Raw genomic sequence first — 16637 nt, 5'->3', positions numbered from 1 at the left:
AATCGGCATTAAAAATGTAAGTGTTCATTTTTTCACTAGTATGTATATAACAGAGCTTTTTAATGTAAGTCTAAGAGATTTAATGCTTGTCAAACTAGTTTATTCTATTATATTAAGTAGTTTATAAAAGTTGAATACCTTCGTTTTGTGAGTTTATGCAAAAAGTGATTAGGCCTATACTCACTTTTGTTTGTTGTCGTCTCTTTACGTGGATGTTCGCCTTATTTGGTGAATTATGTTTGTGTGGTTTTCCAATAAAGAAATAAGTAAACGTAGGCATAGTAATAATAACAACAACTTACTTTCATTGGTTATATAACTGTTATAATACTCCTCCGTTTCATTTATGTCTGTAATATCAATCGATGCAACGCATTTCTGTTTCAAAGTTCCCATATACACTTGCAACGAAAGTAACGCGAATATACTAAGTATAAAAAAAGTTAACACCATAACTTCACCGAGCATCTTCATAGACCGCAGTAGTGCATTTATTATAGATTTCAACCCTGAAAAAAAGATTAAATTGTGGTAATTTGAGAATTTCTATTACACGTTAATTGATTTTTAATGCTTGTAACTAATTAAAAAATATGATGAAATTAAAAATTTAAGAGATGGAAATCCCAAGCCTACTCCCAGTTGTTAATTTTGTTTAATCAGAATGAATATCACACTTCCTTATTTTGAGTCTCTTAACCTCGAGAAAAAAAGCCTGTTTTCTTCAGGCGTGTTTATTTGTGCGAATCGAACATTTCTGAATTGGATGCGCAGTTTTAACATTCACGCGATAGTTAAAAACTGGCTAGGATATGTAAGTTTTTATGTTATAAACTATTTAATGAACAGCATTCAATCATATTGCAAATGCCTAAAAGCAAATTGACGCTGAGATACCGACCCTCGTATTGATCTTCAGTGTTGTGGGAGCTTTAAGTTTGGTTCCCACTAGGACGCAACGCAAGGACGTAAGCCTCACACAAGCTAGTTGACCAAGTGACAGTTTGAATAAACCATCGCTTGCGTTGCGCTTACTTCCTTGCGTTGCGTCCTAGTAGAAGCACAGCGACCAAAGAGCGATACGAAGAGAAGTTATAAATTACCTCAGCGCCGATTAATTTGTAAAATATGCAATAAAAAAACAGTTCGTGGTAAAAAAAAGTAAGTATTCTTTAGTAGAACATGTTTGCCAGTCGTTGACAATATTGATCGTTATGCGATGTTTATAAATAAAAATGCACAATAGTCCATAATGGAAACTGTGCTCAATGTAAAACAGTATTACATGCGTGTCTAGAGCAGTCAATCATCAATATCTATAAATAAGCTTAAATCTTTTATTCAAATTCAATTATACGATCCCCTCGAAGCGTAACGGATTTTAAAACACTTTTATAATTACAATAATATGTCAATTTCGCCCAATATTCATGCTATATATTTGACATATGAATTATTTATAAACTTGTTATTTACAACCGCCACCCGCAAACAATACATGAATAATTAACAAAGTTATATAAATATTTCTCTACTAGAAAGACCAAATCTTTTCTGCCGAATTCCTCCCTAAGCAGAGAAAAATTAAAGACCAAATCTTTTCTTACCAAATTCCTCGCTAAGCAGAGAAAAATTAAAGACAAAATCTTTTCTTCCAAATTCCTACCTAAGCAGAGAACAATTAAAGATTTCTCCCTAAGCAGAGAAAAATTAAAGATTTCTCTCTAAGTAGAGAAAAATTCAAGACTAAATCTTTTCTCTCAAATTCCTCCCTAAGCAGAGAAAAATTAAACACCAAATATTTTCTTCCAAATTCCTCCCTAAGCAGAGAGAAAGTCTCTCAAGACAAAATCTTTTCCTTCAAATTCTTCCCTAAGCAGAGACACATTCTTTCAAGGAGTTAAAACTTCTTTTGTTTCCGAACACAGCATTGTCTATGCTTCCCTCTAAGAGCATGTAGATCTCTAAGAAGAGCATGTAGATCTCTAAGAAGAGCATGTAGATCTTTATAACATGGATGGATGATTAAGTTCATTATCTTCAGATTTAACCTGATGAAAGAAACGGAAACCCACAGGCCAAATATAAGCTATTATATCAGACGTACCCTGGGATTCAGTCATTATTACTGTATACAAAATTACCGTTGGCAATAGAAACATGATCGCATGAAACGCCTTTAAAAACACTATCGGATATCTGAATGATGATATTTCAATGATAGGAAACGAAATTAATTAATTCTGTTTTAGATAGCTTAATCGATCTACTGGGTTAATCTTAATAGAAAATAGGCTGTCTGGGCTAAGTACCTTGTATACTTATTTAGCTTTTGTTTACACAGTATATATTTGTTATAGGCTCCAAACGTGTATTCCTAAAGGTTTGTATCGCGAAAAAACATCAATTAAGAGGTTTGAATTACTTTACCTGGTACTACGGATATCGTCTTTAATGCTCTTAGAACACGAAACGCCCTCAGGGCTGTAAAATCACCAACTTCTACGTTAAAAAGACTAACGCAAAATGTAATATACCTGTAAAGAAAATAATACTATTTTTAAATATAATTATTCAGTGTTTAAAATATTCGTTATTCATTCACAAACAGTTAAAGTGTGTCGTCTTTCATGAGACCACATTATTATAGGCCCTGTTTACGTTAAAATAAGGGGGAAACTGAGCATATACGCACTGTACACTATTAATTTTCTAGGTACAATCTTCATATTTCATTTGCATACAAATGTGCTTGTTTTCTTAATGTAATTGCGTCGTAAAAACTAATTATTAGAGGCCCTGCTTACGTTAAAATGAGGGGAAACTGAGCATATAGCCACTGTACAATATTATTTCCTAGGTACAATCTTTCAATTTACATAAATATGTGCTTGTTTTCTTAGTGTAATTGAGTCGTAAAAACTAAGAAATTGTTTTCACTGTTAACAACAACCTTTAATGATTATTGCTCGAGATTCAATTGACTACACATCATTGTGATGTCACGGGTATTGTGTTTTGATAAGCTATTCTTTGCTCTATAACAATTAATAACAAAAGAGAATGTCACAAGTATCTGACATTGCATCTTCAATTATTCATCAACTACGTCATTAACCTTGTTCACATCTTAAAGGTCATTGTTGATATTGGTATCGCCTTGTGTTGTTGTTGTGTAAGCAGGGAGGAATTTTATGGTTTAATATATCAGAATATAAATGAACATACAGTTCATTGTCAACAAAATCGATAAAATAATAATATATCAATGTAGGCCTATGCATAAATTCATTCATAAGGAAACATAGGTCTACACAGGCCCAAGCTAACATTATTATTGCTAAATATAATTCTGTACTGGTCATGTCAGCCTTGCTTTATTTGCCATGTATAAGTAGCAATAACAACAATAGCAATTATACCAACCACTGAAAATCACACCGATTGTCAGTGGCCTATACAGTCCAACCATAGAGGAAATATATAAGTCATAGATTATATAAATCCAAAGGCAAATTACTGAAAAAATTACAATGCTGTGTATCAGTGGCTGGATCTCAATGGAGATACAAAAAAAAAGGGAAAAGCTAAATCAAAACGACAAAGTAAAACAGCCAGAAAAGTTAGCAGAGCTTTCGGGCAACACTAGCCCTTCATCAGTCATAGATTATATAGATATATTTCCTCCATGGTCCATGGCGCATTCAGACTTTGTAATTTACCCAGGTAAGTTACCGATAATTGGCCCATGAAGTTAAACTTAGCGGGTTAAATTAACTAAACCGGCTTTACCGTTATCCTTAGTTCCAACGGGAATCTAATTTCAAGTTATGGCTACATATGCCTAATTGTATGTATAACAGGGCATGGAAACATCACTTATTTAACTTCAACTTGAAGTTGATTTAGACGAACCAAAAATACTACTTCTAGACAGCGAATACTGAACCAAACATAAAATTAATGATGAACATTTAAGTGTCGCAGTAAATGTCACGCGTTGACTTTATTTCAACCCCCCTACCCAACCACATAAAAAATAGTACTTACGCTAATAAAATAACTAAAAAGTCCAGCCAATTCCATGGATCTCTTAGATAAGTGAATTCTTTTAGTACAAAACCTCTTGCTATAACTTTGACCATCATTTCAATAGAATATATGGTTGTGAATAAATATTCGGCAATTTCTAAATGTATTGGCCTGTAAATAATGAAAGTATAATTATAAGAAATACAATAATAACATTTGGAAGTCATGGGAGAGTTCATTGGTCAGGTTGGTAAAACTCGTAGCTGTATATACTCAGTGGTCCACATTTAAAACATTGTAAACAAAACTGCGTATGGTTTAAAAAGTTACTTTAAGCAGCTCTATATCTACACTATCAAATTTATGTGAAAATCTGATGTGCCTATGGACATGATGATGTCATATCACTATCGAATTTGGGCAAATCACTATCATATTTGGGCATATCACTACCATATTTGGATTACTACCATTTTGGTCAAACTAGTTTGATAGTGTAGACAGATCTTTACAAACCACCACAATAGACAGAGGGTCTAATTGCATCAGACTAATAATAATGACGATTAAGTTGACGAGGCTACTAGTCAGAAGATACTGATGATGTAATTATAATAACATTAAATAAAACTAATAATGATAATAATGATAAACTCACACATCTTCATCCTCTGGCCTAGGCACATCCATTGCTAAAAATATACAGTTTACTAAAATGGTAAGAATTACAAAAATATCAAATAATGTGATTCTTGTTAAGGAACACAACAAAAGGTAGAACAGTATAAATCACAATGTAGTTATATGCCCGGAATAAGGAGTATGAGTGGTCAGACATTGAGAGATACGATATGTGACAGTCAGTGCCTATATACATTTTAAAGCGCTGTCTACACTATCAAACTTGTTTGACAAAAACAGTGTGATCTTTCCAAATATGGTAGTGATATGCTCAAATATGGTAGTGATATGACATCACTATGTCCATATATGGGCACATCACATTTTGTTGTCATATAAAGTTTGGAATGTAGACAGAGCTTTAGAGAGACAAGCCCTGGACAAACTATAGGCAAAACAATACATAAATTGTTTTATAACAATTTCATTCTTCCCAGATCTTATATAAAATAACATTGTAAACATAATATATGAAAATAACATTGTAAACATAATATATGAAAATAACATTGTAAATTCCCACGTAGTTCTTTGTAGTCGCGTGCTCACTATGTTGGTCGGATGGTTGGTCGGTTGGTCAGTCGTTCGGTAAACACTAGCTCAAATTTGAGCACGCGACTGCAGCCATGTATATGGCCTTGTTTTAAATAATATTATGATTGTGTTCATGATAATTACGTTTTTAAGAAAGTACATGTAGCCGATAGTTATTTTTATATTATAGGCCTTTATGCTCATTTACAGTCTAAATTAAAGTCGATCGTATGCCCAGAACAATATTGACAATGTGTTTTTTATAATATAAACTCAGTTTAGACACGTTCTTTTCTTATTCGTTTTTGTATCATTTACTTTAAATGTTCACCAAGGTTATTCATTATTTATTTATTGGGGACGTTTTACTTTCACAAAATGTCTTTGGTATAATACCGCACAATGCAGGTTTTCTTTTACCTGATTGTATAAAGATGTTGTTAAATAAAATACATTAAAACAGTATTTGACTGGCATTACTTCGTGTGAACACGCGTGTACGAGGATCAGCAAATTATTTAATTATCAGGCAGCAAATTATACTAATACCTCTTAACTTAAAGATATTTTTCCAAAAGACTTTACGAATCGTAAGTAACTGCAAGTAATTTAATCAAAGGATATCTATGTGTAAGAATAAGCAGCATGAGTCGTCGAACCGGGTTGATAGGTGAAAAACAAAACAACGCTTTTGATGCGGAGAATCGGTACAGTGACGTCTTTCCTCCAAAGCGCTCTCCAACAACCATAAACGTCTAAAAATAGAAACACAGGTGATTTAAATAATCAATGATAGATTTATGAACAAAGTAAAAGTATACTTAAAATCATTTTATCATTCAGGGTGGATGATCAGGGTACATGTATTACTATGCAAAGCATGTGGATACGAAGTGACGTTTCATATGAAACGTATGGGGCGCCACATAACCAGCAAAAGTACAGAGTCATAATTATTTGAAATATATGGCTCTGTAAAAGTGTATATGTGTGTTAAATGGGTATGTCCGCTAAATAGGGGTTGAGTGTTAAAACAAGTTCTCCTTGTTTGTTTCAGTGAAACGTCTCCTAATAGGAGGGTTCCATGAATAGGGGTGGGGGGGGGGGGGGAATTTTTTTTTAGATTTTTAGTTGTGATTGTTCTTGCCTTCTGTGTACTTTGTAAACGTTTTTATGAAATTGTATTGCCACAACCAAATGAATTTCCCTGGAGTCTGTGATAATAAAGTGTTATTTGTTGTATTTTATAGGGGTGTGTCCTTGAAGACAAGAAGGTTCTATTATAGCCTAATTATGTCAATGTGCATATTCATACATTGCCTGTTATCAACTGCAAATAATGAAAAAAAACATATTTTATATTATAATATTGATTATAAATTTCATAAAAACGCTATATCAGTCTGAACATGGATAAATACAGAGTATATATATATATATCTATATCTCCACGGTTCAAAGAAGATTATTTCCAGAACATAATATGTTATCCCAAAGGATGTACATGCGAAGGATTATAAATATAAGGGTACATATGATATGTGACATCCATGTGATAGGATCCAATTGTACGCAGTTACTAAGTATTGACGTGTTCAATTCAGCGTCAACTCAGAGAAGAGACTAATGAATTATACATGATAAATTAATAATTTGTATTTTAACAACAATATATTTCGTTTCGTATTAATATCGTCGACAATTTCATCTCAACATATATATGTATAATTTGTCATTTTTTATTGTTTCCATAGAAATATATACGTGTCCTTTTGTTGATGTTAATCTCTGTTTATGGTGTTTTTTATAATAGAAGATTGGTAATTGCTACTTTTCTATTAAAATACGTATACAAATATATATTATGCGATGTAGACGTGCACCCAATTTGTGATAATATATTTATATATTTGTTGTGTTTAGTTGCCTTCAGATCTGCTATATTTTAGAAATATAATATACAGGTATTAGGAAATCAATTGGGCGGACAGATATTTAAAGTGTGTTTATTTAAACGTGTTTTACATATTTAAAGAGTGTTCTTGTATAAACGTGTTCACATATTTAAGAAGTGTTTTATCTAAACGTATTTAAAGGGTGTTTAATTAAGTGTGTTTAAATTATTAAAGATTGTTCTTATCTAATCATGTTAACACATGTAAATAGTGTTTATTTTTAACGTCTTCACATTATTAATTGAAGAGTTTCTTATATCTAAACGTGTTCACATATTTAAGGAGTGTTTATCTAAACCGATATTTAAAGGGTGTTTATTTAAATGTGTTTAAATAATTAAAGAGTGTTCTTATCTAACATGTTCACATATTAATTAAAGAGTTTTTTTTATATCTAAACGTGTTCACGTTTGGAGAGTGATTAATTAAACGCTTTAAAAGTGTTCACACATTCGTCAATGTCACTGGAACTGTTCACCTTTGTGTAATCACGTTCTTTCATCTCAAACTATCCCACACATATTTTACTTATTTGTCAAAATGATCAACACTTTATTTTAGGCTAATTCTATCATTTCATAATATATTACAAGATTACATACAATATTGAATAATTTAAATAGAGTATACAAACATGATATTTGCATATTAAAAAATGTCTTACACCTTTTTGATCACATTGCTTGAATTGATAACACTGTAATGCACATACATTCACTTTATATTATGAGTGGTCATGTTTATATTGATCAATTGTATTTCAAAGCAAACAGTTAAGTATAATACAACACTTTAATAGAATGTTCATGTGTAACAATGTAACACAAACCTATGGTTTTTTTACAAGCTCTGAAAATATTTTAAATTTGTATACGTAAGTACCATTAGCTATTAAAAATAATCTGATTTCTATCACGAGTCACAAACATGTTGTATTAGACATAATTAGATGTTTGATTATTTCTAATTAATTTAACTGACATCTAATAATTGTGAGGGCTATACAAGTATCTATTGACCATGAGTCTCGCTGTTGACGTTAATAAGTTTGCTAATTTATCTGTCTGATAATTAAAAAAAATAAGAAAAAAACAAAATAAATTCATATATATTCATTTTGATTAATGATTCTTATTTATTTACTGTAGGCCTAAAGCCCAAAATTGTCGCGCGCCCTTTATTGCACAATGATCGCGAAAGTAAAGGGCGCGCTGTTGTTGCGAGTCGATCAAGCCTAGGCTTAAGTTATCTAGGTAGGCCTATTATTATTATTAATTTCTAGTATTTAAAATTGTATACAGTTTTTTTGTTAATTAATGATACACATTTTCAACAATGGTAAGATGGAAGTCGTTTACAAAAAAAAACATTATTCTTATCCAAGACAATTTAATTGATTGTCATTATTCAGTGTATATCGATATATAAAGTACATTAGAAGATAAAACACATAACGAGTTACTAAAACTAAAAATAGAGACATTTAGATCCAAAATAAATTATTTATATTTTATTAGATTGTAAAATAATTTAACTACGTTCTTTTCTGTAGCCTTACACTTTTAAGAATTGATCTAGCAGTGGTTGATTCATAACCATAGTGGAGTTTAGAGTGGGCTGGTCCTGTAGACTTATAATTTCGTTGCATATAGGCCTATCAATGTATAATTGTGCAATTCCGGGGATGTAGCAGCTCTATTTTTCAAAATTATCTTAGCTCAGCCCCAACCATTGTAGGGCTGGTCCTGAAGACTTATATATTTTCTTTCATATTTCGAAGTACAATCCAATTTCCGGGCACATAGCAACTCTATTTTTCAAAATTGTCTTAGCTCCATCCCAACCATGGTGGGCTGGTTCTGTAGACTTATAATTTCGTTTCATATATCAATGTATAAGCGCAATTTCTGCAACTTTCAGCCAAGGTGGGGAGGGGTCAATTAGTGTTAGTCCCGCATTTACACTTTTCGCACCCTCCAGACAGCAACCAGCCTACGCATCTGCACCCCAAACAATTGTCTTGTTTGAATAATCCGTCTATGCAAAGTCCGATATACTCAATAGACAACCCAATTATAAGAGTTTCCATGGAGATACGGCTACGTGTCTATGGTATGTTGAAAATCATCTAACAATGCAACACATACGTAATTGATACAATGCAAATTGCAAATACAATAAATAAATAATATAACTTTGAACGAGAGTAATAAAAATGTGTTTAGTTTATTGCACTAAAAAAATGTTTAAAAAATGTATTGTATCTGATCATTATTTTATATTTATTTTTAGGTTGCCTCGGGTTTGAAATGTATATTAATATGTAATTTAATTTAGACATAATCATTATCTGATTCCCTGCTGGTAAGAAACATACTGAGTTATAATAAATGAGGTTGTTGATGTTCTATTAAACAAAAAGAAAAAAAACATAAGAAATTAATACTTTAGGAGGGTCTATTTGGGGCGGGGGAGGCAACTGGTGAGCGGTGCATAACGAAAAAACCCCGATATTATTTTGGAATAATTAGTATTTCGACCAAACTGAGATCAAGGGAAAGTTATATTAAATTCAGCATTTTTGTTTTTTCGAACTTATTTTATTTTCAGGGCGTCACAATATAAATTCCTTTTACAATGGGGCTTTGTGTGTATAAATACATAATATGAAAGACCAACCATGAATTCAACTGATAAAAAAATTTTTGAATTGTGGTAAATAAAAATAATATAAAATCATAGGTTTGAGGTACAATAAATGCATTAAGTGTAGAATAAGAATGTTATGCTAGTATTTTCCCTCCCCCAACGAGATACAGTTCCTATGTCTAAGTGTCATTTCAATATGCAGTTACAACGTTTGGATAAAGTTTATTTGAAAAGTTTATCTGCGAGACAGGCTATTTTAAACGGGAGTTAAAGCTTTGTCTTCCCCAATATTCTACTGATTGTTGTGGGCCAACGTAAACAAAAATAATTTTGAACTCTGCCCTTAAAAAAAATCATTATTATTATCTGAGGATTACTAGTAATCGATACTTTATGATGATAATAATAATAATACATCATATTTTTCGATATCGTAAAAACCATGTATACGGGGTATAGTACCATTGATCAAAAGGCTGACAAAAGAGGGACGCGAATCACGTCAAAATACTGTCTCTAAACTGACAGTATAATCTATATAATAATAATTCATTCAGTTTCGGTTGACATCAACCAGAAAAAATGCAAAGAAATGTATTACACGAATATGCATTATTAACTTGTATAGTTGTTATTAATATTATTATCTCATAAACATTTATTAGTTACATATAATTTTAACAAGATATATATTAAATTCATTGTTTATTTATAATATAAGCATTGCATTAATATATGAAGAACGGACATATTCCGCACGATATCATTATTACTGTATGATATAACTATTAAAATTGATGAATATATTTATTGAAGCGAAATTGCATTTTATGGGTATTGCGTCGTAACGAATATAATTGACGCAAAATGAGTTCTAGTTTATTATTGATAGGTCTATTATGCAATATTTTAATTTTCTGATACAGTGGCCGTTAATAATATTGCTCGTTTAATACGTTTGGATAACCAGTATCGTATCGATTAAAAAAAATCCGTTTCTTTGTCAAGCGATTTGTAGAAGTGTACATAATATAACGAACACATCCACTATCCGAAAGGATATTAGGCTATACTTAATATTGATGTAAAGTGTGGGTAGACCACGTGTACATTTAGTTCTGAAAAGAACTGTTGAGTTTCTCGACGTTTTGATATTACTGAACTAGGACAGTCCCCCCCCCCCTCCTCTCCTCCCCCCTCTCATTAAAAAAACGGAAACAAGACAAAAACATTAATACAGCTATAGTATTAATGTTATCCTTAAAATGATCAATGTATTATTACCATCAACTGATATTATCATCCCAATTTTCTTTCTTTCTTACTATTGATTACTTTTTGGTTTGTGGAGGAAGAGTTTCATCAGTGCGTCATCTCTGTTGTCGAAAGGGGACTTCGATTTCGACATACTATACAGAACCTAGTTACGCATGTTAATTCATTGTGTAGCGTGGCCTACAATGAGAACATTGAAATGTGCTTCCTCGCTTGATTCCTTCATTACCTTTGTTTGGGGACGGCACAATAATGCACTAGATTGTAGGTACGTCCCGGTCGAAATTTAAGTTTAAATCAAAAGTTCCTTAATGGCAACAGAAGTTAAACTGTTTGCTGTGAATACCAATTACTTTATTGACTGTGTAAAATACTTACCATTTAAAGAAAATTTCCCAAGTTCAATTGGTATGCTTACCACAGAATATTTGAAAGTCACCCAATGTTGTGTTAACACCGTGGTCAACCCCATATTTTGTTTTGATTCCCAAGGTGTTATATTGTAAGTATTGTGATTGGTAATAGATGTAATTGTACAATACATTGAATAAGCCAACAATGTACCAAAGGTCTAAATGTATGTAAAATAATGCCCCTATACTATAATACAACAACAAATCCCTAAAATGGAGGAAGACCTCAATTTAGTATAAGATAATACCTTTAAAGGAACACTGATGATGCAAGCCATTAAAGGAACACTTTGTTTAGTCCACGAATTAATACCGTATCTACAGTGAAATTCATTGACTATTGATTTTTTTAAATTTCATTTTATACGCATCCAACAGCGAGTAACTCGCCAATTACAGGATGGATAAACTGTTTTGTAAGTTATCGTGTTTAAACCAAGTCTCATTTGAGGCTTAGGGAGTGGAGTTGGAAAAATTACAAGCCTGGCACTAAGGTCAGGATTGAACCATTAACCCACGTTAACCACGAAGCTACAGCTCCACTCATTTCATAAAAGAAGTATATGCTTACTTATTATATACGTGTGCTATATACTAGATACAACTAACTGTCATTATGCAACGTTATTAGATTATCTACACGATCCCGCGAGTCATTATGGATTTAAAAAAAATTAATACCCGTCGTCAAGGACATTACTCCATAACACCATTACATTAATTGTCTGCAATTTTAAATTATCTGATACACCATGCGACCTGTGTTTTTACCAATTAACAGGTCAGTCATATTTTTACAAGTTAATGATAAGTGTCGTAATGTGATTTAGGTGTCGATATACCTTACAATAATACACTATAATAATACAATAATTGTATATATCTATAAGCCTATCATACCTTACGGGTATTATAGGTACGATTCTTGTTAGAGAGGTTTGGGGAGAACGTAAATGCGGTATGAGAAGGAAATAAGGATTAGATAATCGTACTAGACTTTATGAATCCCCTCCACCACCTTAAAAAAGGATACCGGATTAATATTATGGAGTGCAAACAGTCATAGAAAGTGCAGTAAAAGACACTCGAGATGGGAAATTTGGTGGGAGGAATCTCACACAATTGAAAAAAAAACAAGCATTTCTCTAAAAATATAAAAACCATTCATATTTTTTTTTGTCTGACAAGATGTTACCATCTTGTAGGCCTAACTCCCAAAAATATTACCGAAAAAACCCCCAGATTTTCTGTCTAATTTCAACTATGCGCTGAATTTTCAACAAAATCATGTAGTACAAAAAAAAAATCCCAAACAATTTGAAACAAGGACAATCGATAATAATTGATAGATGATCGATAGAAATGTTGCCTTTACCTGGCCTTTAATAATAATATAGTTAATTTAGTAATAATAATAACAGTATTCTGTAATTATATATTACCAGTAGTGTTATATAGTTTTATATATTTTTACTAGCACACATACTAAACATTATTACCTGTTCATCTTCTCTAGCTGGATCTAATTCCACTATAGGTTTTCCCAGATATGTCTTTGGTACTTTTCCGTATCGTTCTGGTAGAGGTTTAGGAGGTATAAGATCCACATCGTATGTCTTAGACTTCGGTTCCTCTTCTTCTTCCTCTTCCGAGAGTATACTTCTTTTACTGGCGGCTCTTTCCACGTTGCCATCTGTTGTTTCCGTTCCTCTTTCCACCTCATTCTGAAGGTAGTCGACCGTGAAGAGTTTTAATTTTGAGTTTTGACTATCCTTGTCTGTACTCATTTTATCTGTTTCTACACCTCGACAATAAATCTATCGCTATGCAATTTTGAATATAAAAGTAAACAATGTTAGCTATGCCTTCCATGGTTTGGTAACATGATTTAAACTATAGGGATAGATACTTGCGGTCTCAATGTCGAACACATCTATGACGTAACAATCCAATGTAGAAATAATTATGCCATGTATAAAGAGTATGAACAAACCGTCTTGATCGCAATTTATATCCACTAATAATTGAGTCCTCACATGCGGAAGGCACTATAGGGAGGCGATGTTAAAAATCCATTGCTGTCGACTAAAGGCGCTGCTGTACGAAAAGAAATATCGATCCATTCTGTCAAGAGATTGTGGCAAGTAATAACGAACCATTCACATGTGAACAAATTAATATCAATCGGAAACTAGAAACCCATCCTAACTATGTGTTGATAAGGACTAAGGATACGTTGTGTAGGCCTAAGTATTTTCCTTGGAGTATATTCCAATGTACAGCTAGGGGATCACCGTTACCTCTTCACCCCTACTTAGCAGATCTCAGCTCAATGTTGTTTCTAAAAAGATCCAACCCCTTTTGTTTCCGGAACTATTGTTACCGTACTGGAGGCCGATTTATCCTTTAGTTGCTACAACACTGGCTATTGTTCGTATTTTGGTGATTTCGTGACATGCGCGGTGGCACTGATCGAGATTGGCATTTCGATTCAACGAGGTATTCTATTATGAACGTGTGCTTATTTGCATGTTAATGAGAATTAACGCCTGTTTACTGGTAACCAACTTGGATTTCAAGGTGTGCGCTACTTGCTTATTCATTTTAGGTAATTTACACATAAATAGGGCAATAATTGCCTCGTGTTTCACTAATAAAACATATATACAATTCACTGTCATTAGTCCAAGCTAAAAGCTTGGAGCTGACAAAAAAAAACACTTAACATATTAAAATATAACAAATATAAATTCAAAGCATATACAAGGTCTCTACGTAGCCTTTATAAACTTATAATTGTATTTATTAACATAAAGTCGAATAAACAGTGGCGGATTCAACGGAGTGTACAAAGTTGATCAAAATTAATTCAATTTTTTAAATTTTTGGTCTGATTATAAGAGAGGGTGGGGCTGAAAGTAGGATGCTACATGTGACGTACGTACTAGTTCGCAAGAACTTCTTTTTACCGTTAGACCCTGCCCCACCTCTGCTCCTTTCGAAAATCCTGGACCGCCACTGAAAGGGGATATGTGATCCCTACCCAATTAAGAAATGGTGTCCAGAAACGCCCTTCCCACCTCTGGACCGGATCCGCCTATAATAAGAATTTATAGCATATGTTATATATGCTAAATCTGTAGTGCCAGCCACTAAGTTGAATATGGTAAAATATATAGGTTTCATTCATCAACCCAGTTTACTAACGATCCATGCGTTGGACCAAACGAATGATGATCAATATATTGAATGGCCAGTGGGTAAAAATCGTTTAATCTTCTTAGGAGTAGCCTTCATTGTCATGTTTAAAATAACATTAAAGATTAAAACCAATGACCCTGAGGCCTAACTGTAGTGAAGATCAACATCGTTTTGTAATAATTGAAATGTAAGCAATTATTTATATATTTTTTAGATATACTGCAGCATAACCATAACTAACTGATCTCCACATCTTACAATTTGATTACCACGGCGTTTTTGCAATCTGTTTTAACATTGGCCTATATAGCGTTTTTGCAACGATGTATTTTTTTTTCTTAATTATGCCAAGCAAAATGAATTTTCATTTTAAGTGGACCAATAAAATGTCTTGAATCTTAATGTCTATTTGAATTCTATGACAGCTTTGTTTGCTCTAACATTACTGTATTTGTGTTATACTGTAGTAGATAATAAACAAACAAGTATCTTTCTTTGTTATTTTGCACCTATTATTATGATAATTATAAATGCTATAGGCCTATGTTATCACATTTGTATTTTCTAGATATGAAACCTAGCCATCTCACCTCAACGAGCAATAATAAGATTATGAATATATAAGTAACGGCAAAAACATTGTTGGACCAAGACAATCAAACAACAGGTTGCTGAGCTCCGGAGATCATGATGGTTTATCTGTGCCCCTGGAGAATACCACTGCGCCGCGGAGAATAGTACAGTACCGTTAGTATTTGTCGCAGCCAGACATACTGTAAGATCAAAGGACTTTTTACGAGTTTCTATCTTGACAAGGCGAGTTGTTAGATTGCCGTGGTTGGACTAACGTTGATGAAAAATCGGGCAATCTAATTTTCCCTTATTAGCAATATGAAAATGATATGATAGCATATCCTATAGTAATCATTACATATTCTGAGCATTCATATCTTTCCAATACCAGTCATGTCATATTAGTTGCTCTTAGTCTGTCCATTTATTGTTCTTTAAGGCTCAAAAGTAATGGCAATTGGGGTTAGGAAGTCAATTAGCATATTGTTAGAAAGAATTACATTTTAAAAACATGCTTGTGATAGGTTAAGCCAATTGTTGAAAGTATTTGCTTTTTAATTTCATCGCAAATGTTGCAAATAAAAGGCAATGTTATTAATAATAAAGTCGTAAACGTTTTCGACTATTATAGCGAGTCTATTCGCATGAATAAAATATTCCTGAGCTATGACGATTTTTACATTTCATAAAAGCAGATCGAAATGCAAATGCGTTTTAAAACTATGGAACGCCTTCTCTCTCTGCCTTCAGTTCAAAATTCATCCTGCGCAGTAGGCCTCACATCAATCAACCTGCGGGTGCACACCAATCATCCTGCACATTACACACCAAACGTAAAATTGTTACAATCTATACTGCCCCATATCAAAAAAATTAGAATATCACGTGACGTTTATTAATAGACGGCTGTAAAAGTAAGTCTATCAAACTACAAAGCCACATCCCACACACTCTAGGGATTAGACCAAGTTGAGCCGCCGCCAGAAAACATTATTTTCTATGAAACGCCAAATGCTAACTATCGCCGGTGCTCGTTGTTTCTTCTAATAGAAGTTCTATTTATATTGGGGATAACGATGTATATTCGAAAGTTAATATCACAGTTTTTAGTATATATTTAATTACAATTTACAGAAAGAATTATGAAAATCTGACTTGTATAGTTTCGAAATATTTTTATGGTCTAAAACATCGCCGAAAATCATTACCGTTTTTAGCCATAAACGATAAACCAGTTGAGCCTCCTCAGTCGGCAATTGTATGAACAACGCCATTTTTCGATAAAATAATTGCATACAATCACGGGTTTTTGTAAAATATTTTT

At 32.7% G+C, this 16637-nt stretch overlaps 1 protein-coding gene across 1 annotated transcript in view; it reads right to left on the bottom strand.

Moving 5' to 3' along the window:
• Positions 1 to 13335, bottom strand: part of LOC144854442 (sodium channel protein 1 brain-like) — a 32137-nt gene extending 18802 nt beyond the window's left edge. Inside the window, exons 1-6 of the mRNA XM_078712406.1 lie at positions 13039 to 13335; positions 5872 to 6002; positions 4691 to 4777; positions 4051 to 4203; positions 2431 to 2537; positions 303 to 509 (exon numbers count right to left, since the gene is read on the bottom strand). Coding sequence (XP_078568532.1) covers positions 303 to 509; positions 2431 to 2537; positions 4051 to 4203; positions 4691 to 4777; positions 5872 to 6002; positions 13039 to 13326 — 973 coding nt within the window. The 5' untranslated portion in view covers positions 13327 to 13335. The remainder of the gene's footprint in view (positions 1 to 302; positions 510 to 2430; positions 2538 to 4050; positions 4204 to 4690; positions 4778 to 5871; positions 6003 to 13038) is intronic.
• Between the last annotated feature and the right edge of the window lie 3302 nt (positions 13336 to 16637).

The sequence above is a fragment of the Antedon bifida genome, chromosome 10 (assembly GCF_963402885.1).
Source record: "Antedon bifida chromosome 10, ecAntBifi1.1, whole genome shotgun sequence".
Taxonomy (NCBI): Eukaryota; Metazoa; Echinodermata; class Crinoidea; order Comatulida; family Antedonidae; genus Antedon; species Antedon bifida.
Note: the sequence above shows the minus strand (reverse complement) of the source record. Positions and strands in the feature narration are given on the sequence as shown.